The 13,260-nt window shown below is 41.8% G+C and overlaps 1 protein-coding gene across 1 annotated transcript; it reads left to right on the top strand.

Annotated features, from left to right (window-relative positions):
* The first annotated feature begins 4,982 nt into the window (after positions 1 to 4,982).
* On the top strand, positions 4,983 to 13,134 carry strap (serine/threonine kinase receptor associated protein). Its single transcript, XM_021563430.2, has 9 exons — positions 4,983 to 5,514; positions 5,786 to 5,921; positions 7,295 to 7,376; positions 7,580 to 7,652; positions 7,738 to 7,837; positions 8,192 to 8,329; positions 8,630 to 8,766; positions 10,298 to 10,447; positions 12,307 to 13,134. The coding sequence occupies exons 1-9, from the start codon at positions 5,403 to 5,405 to the stop codon at positions 12,372 to 12,374; spliced, it is 996 nt and encodes a 331-aa protein (XP_021419105.1). The 5' UTR covers positions 4,983 to 5,402; the 3' UTR covers positions 12,375 to 13,134.
* The last annotated feature ends 126 nt before the right edge of the window (positions 13,135 to 13,260 follow it).

Below are 13,260 nucleotides of genomic sequence, written 5' to 3'. Positions count from 1 at the left end.
ACAACATGTGTAGGTAGACCTTACAGTCATGGGACCTATATTAGCATTTTTTACTCATCATGTCCAAATCATCCAAAACTATATCAAATGTATTGTGAAGCTCAATAAAATCACTTATAGACGATTTGAACATGATGCACAAACTTATAATATAGGTCCCATGACTTGAATGGGAAAGCATGTCATACCTTGTCCTTAGACTGCTTACATGGAAGTAAACCCAATATGATATTTTGTAATTTGGGTGAATTATCCATTTAATATCTTTTGAAAAAAAGATTGGCATCTGCAACAATTATGATTTGAATAATTCAATGGATGTTTTGTGCATAAAGTGATGATGAAGTGTCTCCATGTCTATGGGAATTGTCTTCCTGGGCCGGACTGTAGTTAAACTGCAATACCGAAAGTGTCCTCAACATCAGCAAGAGAGAGTAGCTGATCGTGAACTACAGGAAACGGACGGGCGAGCATGCCCCCATCCACATTCTTTGGAGCTACAGGGGAGAGGGTTGAGAGCTTCAAGTTCCTCGGTATCCACATCACTGAGGAATTAACATGGTCCACACACACCCACACAGTTGTGAAGAGAGCACGACAGCACCTCTTCCCCTCAGGAGTCGGAAAAGATTTGGCATGGGCCCTCAGATCCTCAAAAAGTCCCACAGCTGCACCATTGAGAGCATATTGACCTGCTGCATCAGGTATTGGTACATCAACTGTAAGGCACCCGACTGCAAGGCTCTACAGAGGGTGATGAATAGAGCCCAGTACATCATCGAGGCCAAGTTCCCTGCCATGCAGGACCTCTATACCAGGCAATGTCAGAGGAAGGCCCCAAAAAATTGTCAAAGCCATATGTTCTCTCTACCACCACATGGCAAGCGGTACCAGTGCACCAAGTCTGGAAACAACAGGACCATGAACAGCCTCTACCCCCAAGCCAATAGACTGCTAAATAGCTAATCAAATGGCTAACCGGACTGCTTGCATTGACCCCTTTTTTGCACTAACTCTCTTGGACACACTGGACTATCCAAACACTGACACCCCACACACACACACACACACACACACACACACACACACATTTTCACACTCACCACATATGCTGCGGCTAATGTCTTATTTATCTTGTTGCCTTGTCACTTTACCCCTACCTATACACTATCGGTCAAAAGTTTGAGAACACCTACTCATTCAAGGGTTTTTCTTTATTTTTTACTATTTTCTACATTGTAGAATAATAGCGAAGGCATCAAAACTATGAAATAACACATATGGAATCATGTAGTAACCAAAAAAAGTGTTACTACAAATCAAAATCTATTTTATATTTGAGATTCTTTAAATATCCACCCTTTGCATTGATAAAAGCTTTGCACACTTGGCATTCTCTCAACCAGCTTCATCTGAAATGCTTTTCAAACAGTCTTGAAGGAGTTCCCACATATGCTGAGCACTTGTTGGCTGCTTTTCTTTCACTCTGCAGTCCGACTCATCTCAAACCATCTCAATTTGGTTGAGGTCTGGGGATTGTGGAGACCAGGTCATCTGACGCAGAACTCTATCACTCTCCTTCTTGGTAAAATAGCCCTTACACAGCCTGGAGGTGTGTTGGGTCATTGTCCTGTTGAAAAACAAATGATAGTCCCACTAAGCCCAAACCAGATGGGATGGCGTATTGCTTCCGAATGCTGTGGTAGCCATGCTGGTTAAGTGTGCCTTGAATTCTAAATAAATCACAGACAGTCACCAGCTAAGCACCCCCACACCATCACACCTCCTCTTCCATGCTTTACGGTGGGAAATACACATGCGGAGATCATCTGTTCACCTACTCTGCGTCTCACAAAGAGACGGTGGTTGGAACCAAAAATCTCCAATTTGGACTCCAGACCAAAGGACAAATTTCCACCCATCTAATGTCCATTGCTCGTGTTTCTTGGCCCAAGCAAGTCTCTTCTTCTTATTGGTGTCCTTTAGTAGTGGTTCCTTTGCAGCAATTCGACCATGGCAGTCCTCATGAGAGCCAGTTTGAGCCAGTTTCATCACAATGCTTGATGATTTTTGCGACTGCATTTGAAGAAACTTTAAAAGTTCTTGACATTTTTCAGATTGCTTGACCTTCATGTCCTAAAGTAATGATGGACTGTCATTTCTCTTTGCTTATTTGAGCTTTTCTTGGTCTTTTACCAAATAGGGCTATCTTCTGTATACCCCCCTACCTTGTCACAACACAACTGATTGGCTCAAACGCATTAAGAAGGAAAGAAATCCCACAAATTCACTTCTAAGAAGGCACACCTGTTAATTGAAATACATTCCAGGTGACGACCTTATGAAGCTGGTTGAGAGAATGCCAAGAGTGTGAAAAGCTGTCATCAAGGCAAAGGGTGGCTATTTGAAGAATCTCAAATATGAAATCTATTTTCATTTGTTAACACTTTTTTGGTTACTACATGATTCCATATGTGTTATTTCATAGTTTTGATGTCTTCATTATAGTAAATAGTAAAAATAAAGCAAAACCCTTGAATGAGTAGGTGTTGTAAAACTTTTGTCCGGTAGTGTACATACAGTGCCTTGCGAAAGTATTCGGCCCCCTTGAACTTTGCGACCTTTTGCCACATTTCAGGCTTCAAACATAAAGATATAAAACTGTATTTTTTTGTGAAGAATCAACAACAAGTGGGACACAATCATGAAGTGGAACGACAATTATTGGATATTTCAAACTTTTTTAACAAATCAAAAATTGAAAAATTGGGCGTGCAAAATTATTCAGCCCCTTTACTTTCAGTGCAGCAAACTCTCTCCAGAAGTTCAGTGAGGATCTCTGAATGATCCAATGTTGACCTAAATGACTAATGATGATAAATACAATCCACCTGTGTGTAATCAAGTCACCGTATAAATGCACCTGCACTGTGATAGTCTCAAAGGTCTGTTAAAAGTGCAGAGAGCATCATGAAGAACAAGGAACACACCAGGCAGGTCCGAGATACTGTTGTGAAGAAGTTTAAAGCCGTATTTGGATACAAAATATTTCCCAAGCTTTAAACATCCCAAGGAGCACTGTGCAATCGATAATATTGAAATGGAAGGAGTATCAGACCACTGCAAATCTACCAAGACCTGGCTGTCCCTCTAAACTTTCAGCTCATACAAGGAGAAGACTGATCAGAGATGCAGCCAAGAGGCCCATGATCACTCTGGATGAACTGCAGAGATCTACAGCTGAGGTGGGAGACTCTGTCCATAGGACAACAATCAGTCGTATATTGCACAAATCTGGCCTTTATGGAAGAGTGGCAAGAAAGCCATTTCTTAAAGATATCCATAAAAAGTGTTGTTTAAAGTTTGCCACAAGCCACCTGGGAGACACACCAAACATGTGGAAGAAGGTGCTCTGGTCAGATGAAACCAAAATTGAACTTTTTGGCAACAATGCAAAACGTTATGTTTGGCGTAAAAGCAACACAGCTGAACACACCATCCCCACTGTCAAACATGGTGGTGGCAGCATCATGGTTTGGGCCTGCTTTTCTTCAGCAGGGACAGGGAAGATGGTTAAAATTGATGGGAAGATGGATGGAGCCAAATACAGGACCATTCTGAAAGAGAACCTGATGGAGTCTGCAAAAGACCTGAGACTGGGACGGAGATTTGTCTTCCAACAAGACAATGATCCAAAACATAAAGCAAAATCTACAATGGAATGGTTCAAAAATAAACATATCCAGGTGTTAGAATGGCCAAGTCAAAGTCCAGACCTGAATCCAATCGAGAATCTGTGGAAAGAACTGAAAACTGCTGTTCACAAATGCTCTCCATCCAACCTCACTGAGCTCGAGCTGTTTTGCAAGGAGGAATGGGAAAAAATGTCAGTCTCTCGATGTGCAAAACTGATAGAGACATACCCCAAGCGACTTACAGCTGTAATCACAGCAAAAGGTGGCGCTACAAAGTATTAACTTAAGGGGGCTGAATAATTTTGCACGCCCAATTTTTCAGTTTTTGATTTGTTAAAAAAGTTTGAAATATCCAATAAATGTCGTTCCACTTCATGATTGTGTCCCACTTGTTGTTGATTCTTCACAAAAAAATACAGTTTTATATCTTTATGTTTGAAGCCTGAAATGTGGCAAAAGGTCGCAAAGTTCAAGGGGGCCGAATACTTCCGCAAGGCACTGTAGCTACCTCAATTAACGGTAGGTACAATTAAGTTGTTTTTTTAGGGTATCTGTACTTTACTATTTATATTTTTGAAAACTTTTATTTTTACACACAAGTACTGGTTACATTTTTAACGCTTAACAGGACAAGAAAATGGTCACACACTTATCAAGAGAACATCCCTGGTCATCCTTGCCGCCTCTGATCTGGCGGACTCACTAAACACATGCTTCGTAAATTGTAAATGATGTCTGAGTGTTGGAGCGTGCCACTGGCTATCCGTCAATAAAAATTTATTGGAAAGTGGAAGTGGAAAGTGTGCTTCTAGACTAGAACCCTGGGGGCCTTAATCCAGAACCCTCTTTCTACCTCTATGTTTTATGTACAATCTGTGTGTGGCAAAACCATTTAAGGCAAGTCTACATGTTATTTTCAACATCATAGAGCTCTAAGAGCTTTGCACAAATTGTACCCCTCACACTCCTGATGCTCTAGATTTACACATGTCCCCTCAAAAAGTTATGTACATGTTACAATATTATAATATTCAATGTAGCACGTTAAAATATGAGTCTTGATGATACCGATAAATACAGACAGGATGATCAATCATTTGGAGTCTAAATGTAATTAATCAAATATTATTCGAAAAAGTTGGTGGACACGTTTAAAATATTTGACAAAGTGCAAAATTATAGATAATTTCATTGTACCACCAATGATCTTGAGTCTTGACCATTAATTTAGATCTGGGACTTTTATTTAGAAAATACGTCAGCGTTCGTGATACCGGAAGTATTTCTATATTTACAATATTTTTTAAATACCTAAGGCCGCTAACTGCACGTTGCTAGTTAGTTGCAATATTGTAGCTATTAGCGCTCTTTCCTAGCTGGGAGAGAAGCCCTTTGCCTTCACTGAAACATCAATATCTTCGCTTAATTCCTTCTCTTTTTTTCATAAAATCTAGTTAACGGTTGTTGCGTTATCTTCAAACTATCTAGAATCGTTGGCTAGCTAATGTCTGTCAAGCTAACTTTGGTTCCATTGGAAGCTAACGTTAGCTATTCAGCACGAGCCAGAGTTTTAACAATCTCATTCCATACATTAGCTAGCCAGTTGCAAGCTGTCATTTATAATCATTAACTAGTTCCATACTTTTGGTGATATTATTTAACAGTTTGTATTGTTTACTAGCTAGTCAGTCTGAAACAAAGGTGAGCATGGCAATGAGACAGACACCACTCACCTGCTCTGGCCATACAAGACCTGTGGTGGATCTAGCCTTCAGTGGAATCACCCCATACGGGTATTTTCTCATCAGTGCCTGCAAAGGTAAGATATATTTGCTAGAAACAGTCCTTGTTGTAGTAGATAACCATAGATAATTGTTTAGAAAATAGTGAATTTAAAGTAGAGGGAAACAAAGTTCCATCACACCTTTTCCTCTGGTGGGAGTTAGAGTGGAGAGGGGAATTGAATAGATGTATTTTGAAAATGATCATCAGACTATTTCACGTCTTATGTATGTGCTACAGTTGGAGGTACTGTAGTTGTCTAACCACTTGTGAATGTACTAACCACTTATGAATGTTCCTTCTTGTAGATGGCAAACCCATGTTGCGCCAGGGAGACACAGGGGACTGGATCGGAACGTTCTTGGGTCACAAGGGTGCTGTCTGGGGGGCAACTCTGAATAATGAAGCCACCAAGGCAGCCACTGCTGCTGCAGACTTCACTGCGTATGTATTTAGGCCTACAACATAGCCTGGCCATGACCATGTTACGACAACAATATAGAGAGCAATAGTAATGGAGGCTAGCCCTTGATCATGACTCCATTACACATAGGAGTCATTGGACGAAGGCGTTTTGTTAAGAGCAGCAACGCTCCATCTGAACATTAACACATGTCGCTTGCGGTACGGTTTTGGAAGAACAAGGACCTTAGCTTTCATATCAGCAAGAAATAGTTTTCAAAATACAAAAGGTTGATACCCCTTGATACGGCCATATCCCCATGTTACAGCGCTTGCTTTTATGGGAAACCGATGGAAGACAAGCAGCGACCACCTGTACTAATTGGCTATCTAGCATTCTCCGAACACTTGTTTGTAAGATTAACTCGCCAGTTGTGGGCGCAGCTGTTGGCTGAAAACTGTAAGGAGAAGGCAGAATGCCGACTAGAGTTTGCGGGCTATAACGGAGGCTAACTTTGTCATGGCTTACGCCTATGGGGAAAATAATGGTTTTGGGTGGATAAATGCCAAAAATAAGGTCTGCGGTAAACAAGGGCTTATGAGATAATTATGAAGCATTTATGTAATCCAAACAAGTAAAAAGTTAGTGACTTGTTAGCAACAGACTTATTTTGAGCACATAAGCTTTATAATTCATAAAGGTCAGGGTAACTGACTGATATTATCTCATAGAACAAAACATATGAGATCGCCTAAGCCTCTGTTAACCTCAGACCTTATTTTCAGCATATATCCCAAAACCACATTATTTTCCCCATTAATTTCCCTAATAGGAATGGTGAACGAACCATAGGTAGAAAATGCCAATCAATTTCAGATTTTTAGGACTACAAGCTGGTGAGCTCTATAAGTCTCCTGAGTGGCAAAGTGGTCTAAGGCACTGCATCCCAGTGCTAGAGGCGTCACTACAGACACCCTGGTTCGAATCCAGGCTGTACCACAACTGCCGGTGATTGGGAGTCCCATAGGGCAGCGCACAATTGGCCCAGCATCGTCCGGGTTTGGCTCGTGTAGGCCATTATTGTAAATAAGAATTTGTTCTTAACTGACCTAGTTAAATAAAGGTTAAAAAAAATAATGAATAAGTGTTGACTGTGGCACATATGGTATAGAACCAGGCTATAATCCTGAGTGTTAAATCTTCAAATTGTTCATTGAGAGATCTCCAAGATTTCTGACATTAGCTTATTACTCTCCTAGCCTAGGTACTAGTCTGTCTGCTTTAGCCAACTTATTTGTCGTTTCATCAACAGAGTTGGTGAAAGCAAACGCATGTCTGGCAAGTGGTAACTAGGCTATTGTATTATTTTTCTTGGCTGACATACTGATGATGACTGTACCTATTTGCTCTTCAGGAAGGTGTGGGATGCCGTGACTGGAGATGAGGTCCTCACGCTGGCACACAAGCACATTGTCAAGTCAGTCAATTTTACTCAGGTACTACAGTTACTTGGAATTGATATGGGTTTTACTGTATGTGTCAAATGTATGAGATTGAGGATTTAAATGCTCCCTGTCATGACAGTGTAAACCTGTTTACATGTCTTGCTTATCTTTTTTTGTTCTAGGGATATTCTTATGGGACTTTCATGTATTGGATATTTGAGTCAACTTCTTCCCCCTCTATTTCTCTCTGACAGGATAGCAGTTGTCTGTTAACAGGAGGGAATGATAAGATAATACGCATCTACGACCTCAACAAACCGGAAGCAGGTTCGTACCAATGCAACCCCTCGTTGAATTGTTTGCGTGAACGTTTGGTTGTGTTTTGATATGTATTGTGTTTTGTTTCCCTCAGAACCGCAAGAGATTACAGGGCACACGTCTGCCATAAAGAAAGCCCTGTGGTGTAACAACGACACACAGATCCTCTCTGCCGCTGATGACAAAACCGTACGGTCAGTGCTCTTTGATCTACCTGGTTCTACATTTGTCATGGATATTATTATGATGCCAAAAGGCTGATAGGATGACCATATATATATATATACCTTATACTATTGGGAACATTTGGAAGCATTTGCAGTCATTTTCCTTTGCCGCAAAAAGTCGCTGCCCAATATGAACACAGGAGGGCAGTGTGTGATTATCAACATTGAAAGGTGATTAACATACTATGGTCATACAAGTCTGGCCATCACTCTCTCTTAGATTTTTGCTGTCATTTCTTGATGACTTTTCAATCAATAAGGTACTGTATCTATTGATCTAAAATGGGTATTGCTATATACGCACTCTGTTCCCTTGTGTAGACTGTGGGACAGGAATTCCACTGAGGTTGTGAAGCAGCTCTCCTTCGACATGTCAGTCAGCAGCATGGAGTACATCCCTGACGGAGAAGTTTTGGTCATCACCTATGGAAAGACCATTGCGTTCTACAATGCCCTCAGGTACAATACAGAAAACCCAGGCATTGCCCTCGGGCATAGCTCGAGCTAGACATTGCCACTAACCACAGATCTAGGATAAGATTTTCCCACCACCAAACCTAGCCTAAACCATTAGGGTACTGATAAAATATCTGACCCTGTATCATTGGTTAGGGACATAATAGGGACCTAATCCTCAGGGGCAGTCATAGCATACAGTATATGACGTCCATTATGATTTGATTTCTCTCATATTTGATATTGATGGCTAGTGCTAAAAGCTGTGTGTATTTCCTTACTCTGACTTGTGTTTCTCCCTAGCCTTGACATGATCAAGACTGTGGATGCCCCTGCCTCCATTCACTCTGCCTCGCTGCATCCAGATAAGGACTTCTTTGTTGCCGGGGGAGACGACTTCAAGCTCTACAAATTTGACTACGGCACCAAGGAGGAGTTGGGTAAGCAGCAGCTTACACTACAAAAAAACTTCACAAGGAGTCATATAAAATCACACCAATTTGCAGTGCCTTCGGAAAGTATCAGACCTCTTGACTTTTTCCACATTTTGTTACGTTACAGCCTCATTCTAAAATTGATTCAATTGTTTTCCCTCATCAATCTACACAACAGCCCATAATGACAAAGCAAAAACAGTTTTTTAATACATTTTTGCACATTTATAAATAAATAACAAAACATGTAAATATCACTTTTACATAAGTATACCCTTTACTCAATACTTTGTTGAAGCACCTTTGGCAGCCATTACAGCCTCGAGTCTTCTTGGGTATGACGCTACAAGCTTGGCACACCTGTATTTGGGGAGTTTCTCCCATTTGTTCTCGGCAGATCCTCTCAATCTCTGTCAGGTTGGATGGGGAGCGTTGGGCACAGTTCAAGTCTGGGCTCTGGCTGGGTCACTCAAGGACATTGAGACTTGTCCTGAAGCCACTCGTGCGTTGTTTTGGCTGTGTGCTTAGGGTCGTTGTCCTGTTGGAAGGTGAACCTTCGCCCCAGTATGATGTCCTGATCGCTCTGGAGCAGGTTTTCATCAAGGATCTCTCTGTGCTTTGCTCCGTTCAACTGTCCCTCGATCTTGACTAGTCTCCCAGTCCCTGCAGCTGAAAAACATCCCCACAGCATGATGCTGTCACCACCATGCTTCACTGTAGGGATGGTGTCAGGTTTCCTACAGACGTGACGCTTGGCATTCAGGCCAAAAAGTTCAATCTTGGCTTCATCAGACCAGAGAATCTTGTTTCTCATGGTCTGAGAGTCCTTTATGTGTCTTTTGGCAAACTCCAAGCGGGCTGCCATGTGCCTTTTACTGAGCAGTGGCTGCCGTCTGGCCACTACCACAAAGGCCTGATTGGTGGAGTGCTGCAGAGATGGGAGAATCTTCCAGAAGGACAACCATCTCCACAGAGGAACTCTGGAGCTCTGTCAGAGTGACCTCCCTGACCAAGGCCCTTCTCTCCCGATTGCTCAGTTTGGCCGGGCGGCCAGCTCTAGGAAGAGTGTTGGTGGTTCCTAACTTCTTCCATTTAAGAGTGATAGAGGCCACTGTATTCTTGGGGACCTTCAATGCTGCAGATTATTTTTGTTACCCTTCCCCAGATCTGTACATCGACACAATCCTATTTTAAGGTAATCATGTATTTCCGTTTTATTTTTAATACATTTGCAAAATTCTCAAAAAATCCGTTTTTGCTTTGTCATTGTGTGTAGATGGATGAGAAAAAAGTAATGCATTTTAGAATAAGGCTGTAATGTAACAAAATGTGGAAAAAGTCAACGAGTCTGAATAGTTTCCGAATGCGCTGTATATAAGAGAATGCTCAGTCAATCCTAACCAACTCGCTGACATTGACCGCATACTGTTGGACGATAGTGGCTGCCTCACATGTATGGCTTTCTAACCTGTGTGTGGACATGTTTAGGGTTAGGGTCATGTTTAACACTGCTGTGGCTCTCTCTCCACTCCTGTAGAGTCATACAAGGGCCACTTTGGGCCAGTACACTGCGTGCGTTTCAGTCCAGACGGGGAGCTGTATGCCAGTGGCTCTGAGGACGGTACGCTCCGGCTGTGGCAGACTGCGGTCGGCAAAACCTATGGCCTGTGGAAGTGTGTCCTTCCTGGTGAGTTTTAATGCTTAATTCCAAATGAATAGAGATTCCTAGAAACTTTAGTATCTAAAATGACTGGGTAGGTATAAGTAATATGGCATGGTATTGGCCATGTGATGAGCGGTGCCTGGTTTCCTCCAGACGTGACAATTGGCATTCAGGCCTTAGAATTCAATCTTGCTTTCATCGGTCTGAGAGTCCTTTAGGTGCCTTTGGACAAACTCCAAGTGGGCTGTCGTGCCTTTTACTGAGGAGTGGCTTCTGTCTGGCCACTCTACCATAAAGGCCTGATTTGGAGGTGTGCTGCAGAGATGGTTGTCCTTCTGGAAGGTTCTCCCATCTCCACAGAGGAACTCTGGAGCTCTGTCAGAGTGACCATCGGGTTGTTGGTCACCTCCCTGACTAAGGTCCTTCTCCCCTGATTACTCAGTTTGGCCAGGCGGCCAGCTCTAAGATGAGTCTTGGTGGTTCCAAACTTCTTCCATTTAAGAATGATGCAGGCCACTGTGTTCTTGGGGACCTTCATTGCTGCAGAAATGTTTTGGTACCCTTCCCCAGATCTGTGCCTCAAAACAATCCTGTCTCGGAGCTCTCCGGTCAATCCTTTGACCTCATTGCTTGATTTTTACTCTGACATGCACTGTCAACTGTGGGATCTTATATAGACAAGTGTGTGCCTTTCCAAATCATGTCCAATCAATAGAATGTATCATAGGTGGACTCCAATCAAGTTGTAGAAACATCTCAAGAATTATGATTTAATTTTTTAAATTTCACCTTTATTTAACCAGGTAGGCTAGTTGAGAACAAGTTATCATTTACAACTGCGACCTGGCCAAGATAAAGCAAAGCAGTGCGACAAACACAGAGTTACACATGGGATAAACAAAAGTGCAGTCAATAACGCAATAGAAAAATCTATACAGTGTGTGCAAATGGAGCAAGGAGGTAAGGCAATAAATAGGCCATAGTAGCAAAGTAATTACAATTTAGCATATTAACACTGGAGTGATAGATGTGCCGATGATGATGCGCAAGTAGAAATACTGGTGTGCAAAAGAGCAAAAAAGGTCCATTTAAAAACAATATGGGGATGGGGTAGGTAGTTGGATGGGCTATTTACAGATGGGCTGTGTACAGCTGCAGCTATCGGTGAGCTGCTCAGATAGCTGATGCTTGAAGTTAGTGAGGGAGATGTAAGACTTCAGCGATTTTTTTTTTTTTTTTTTTTGCAATTCGTTCCAGTCATTGGCAGCAGAGAACTGGAAAGAAAGGCGGCCAAAGGGGGTGTTGGCTTTGGGGATGACCAGTGAGATATACCTGCTGGAACGCGTGCTACGGGTGGGTGTTATTGTGACCAGTGAGCTGAGATAAGGCGGAGCTTTACCTACGAATATGTAGCGAGGGCTAGCCAACGAGAGCATACAGGTCGCAGTGGTGGATGGTATATGGGGCTTTGGTGACAAAACGGATGGCACTGGGATAGACTGCATCCAGTTTGCTGAGTATCAATGGAAACAGGATGCACCTGAGCTCAATTTCGAGCCTCATAGCAAAGGGTCTGAATACTTATGTAAATATGTTATTTCTGTCAGTTAAAAACAAATAATTGCAAAAATGTCTAAAAACCTGTTTTCACTTTGTCATTATGGGATATTGTGTGTAGATTGATGACAAATTTTTTTAAATACATTTTTGAATAAGATTGTAACGTAATAAAATGTGGAAAAAGTCAAGGGGTCTGAATACTTATCGGAAGGAGCACTGACTTCGTTAAGATGCTTGAAACCGAAATGGAACGAACCATGAATCTGCCACACTAATAGCTAGAGGCAAATGTCATTGACTTGTCATGTTATTTTCCTCAACAGAGGAGCTGGTGTCTGAGAACTCTGACACAATATACTGTACTCCTGCTGCTCCTGAGATCAAGGCCTGAGATGGATATTAAAGAAAGGAGAGCAGAAGGTGAAGAGAAGAGCAGGGTGTTCCAGTCTCTTCAGAACACCAAGCCCCAGCAAGGACCTGAGCCCCTCCTCTTCACCGGGAACTGATCTGGAGTTGAGCTCCCGATTTACACACGTGTTCAGGCAGACTCAACACACAAATGTACACACACAAAATGGGTTATAGTTGAAATTAGAACACACACACACACACACAGAGAGATTGAGCTCCAGAGGAAAGTAGTAGACCTGTGAGCATCAGGCTCATCGCTGCCTGCTTTCTCTCTGATCAGCTCAGTCTGTCTCCCCTGATCTGTCTGTCTGTTCAACACTGTGACCCCATGAACAATTTTTGTTTAAAATGTATTGACTTTAGGGGCAATTTGGTTCTCTGATTTATTTTCATTTTCCAATAAGGGAATACACACACAGTTACAGGGGGGAGGGAAACTGACAGCTATCTTTGAGAAATTATGTTAATTTTCTCAATTCAATTATCTTAAATTCAGTAAAAGTGGTATTTTGTCCATACTTGTACCCTAAACTAGTATATGGGAAATGTTCTGAAACAGGCGAGAGAGTAAAATTACTTAAGTTGTTTGCTTTGTATTTTTGTCCTTGGTTGCAACTTTGCAGTTATGTAATTTAAATAAAGAGAGACATACATTATTTTATTTTTTATGCACAAAAAAAGCTTTTTGTTGCAGCAAGATAACTTATTGTATCAATTAAATGATAGTGCTTTGCAGTGAATTGTGCAAATGACTTGACTCACATACGTTTAAAATGTAAGTAGAGGGGAAAATAGATCATTTCTATGCATTTCGGTAGCTCATAAACGCCTAAAATGTGCATGTACCCTCTACCAATGGCAAAGCC

This window comes from Oncorhynchus mykiss, chromosome 15 (assembly GCF_013265735.2).
Source record: "Oncorhynchus mykiss isolate Arlee chromosome 15, USDA_OmykA_1.1, whole genome shotgun sequence".
NCBI lineage: Eukaryota > Metazoa > Chordata > Actinopteri > Salmoniformes > Salmonidae > Oncorhynchus > Oncorhynchus mykiss.
This window is presented reverse-complemented; position numbering and strand designations above follow the sequence as displayed.

Coding starts and splice junctions, on each gene's coding strand:
- strap (XM_021563430.2), top strand. CDS start 5,403: ATGGCAATGAGACAGACACCACTCACCTGCTCTGGCCATACAAGACCT. Junction 7,653..7,737: donor CCTCAACAAACCGGAAGCAG/GTTCGTACCAAT, acceptor TGTTTCCCTCAG/AACCGCAAGAGATTACAGGG. Junction 10,448..12,306: donor GTGGAAGTGTGTCCTTCCTG/GTGAGTTTTAAT, acceptor TTTCCTCAACAG/AGGAGCTGGTGTCTGAGAAC.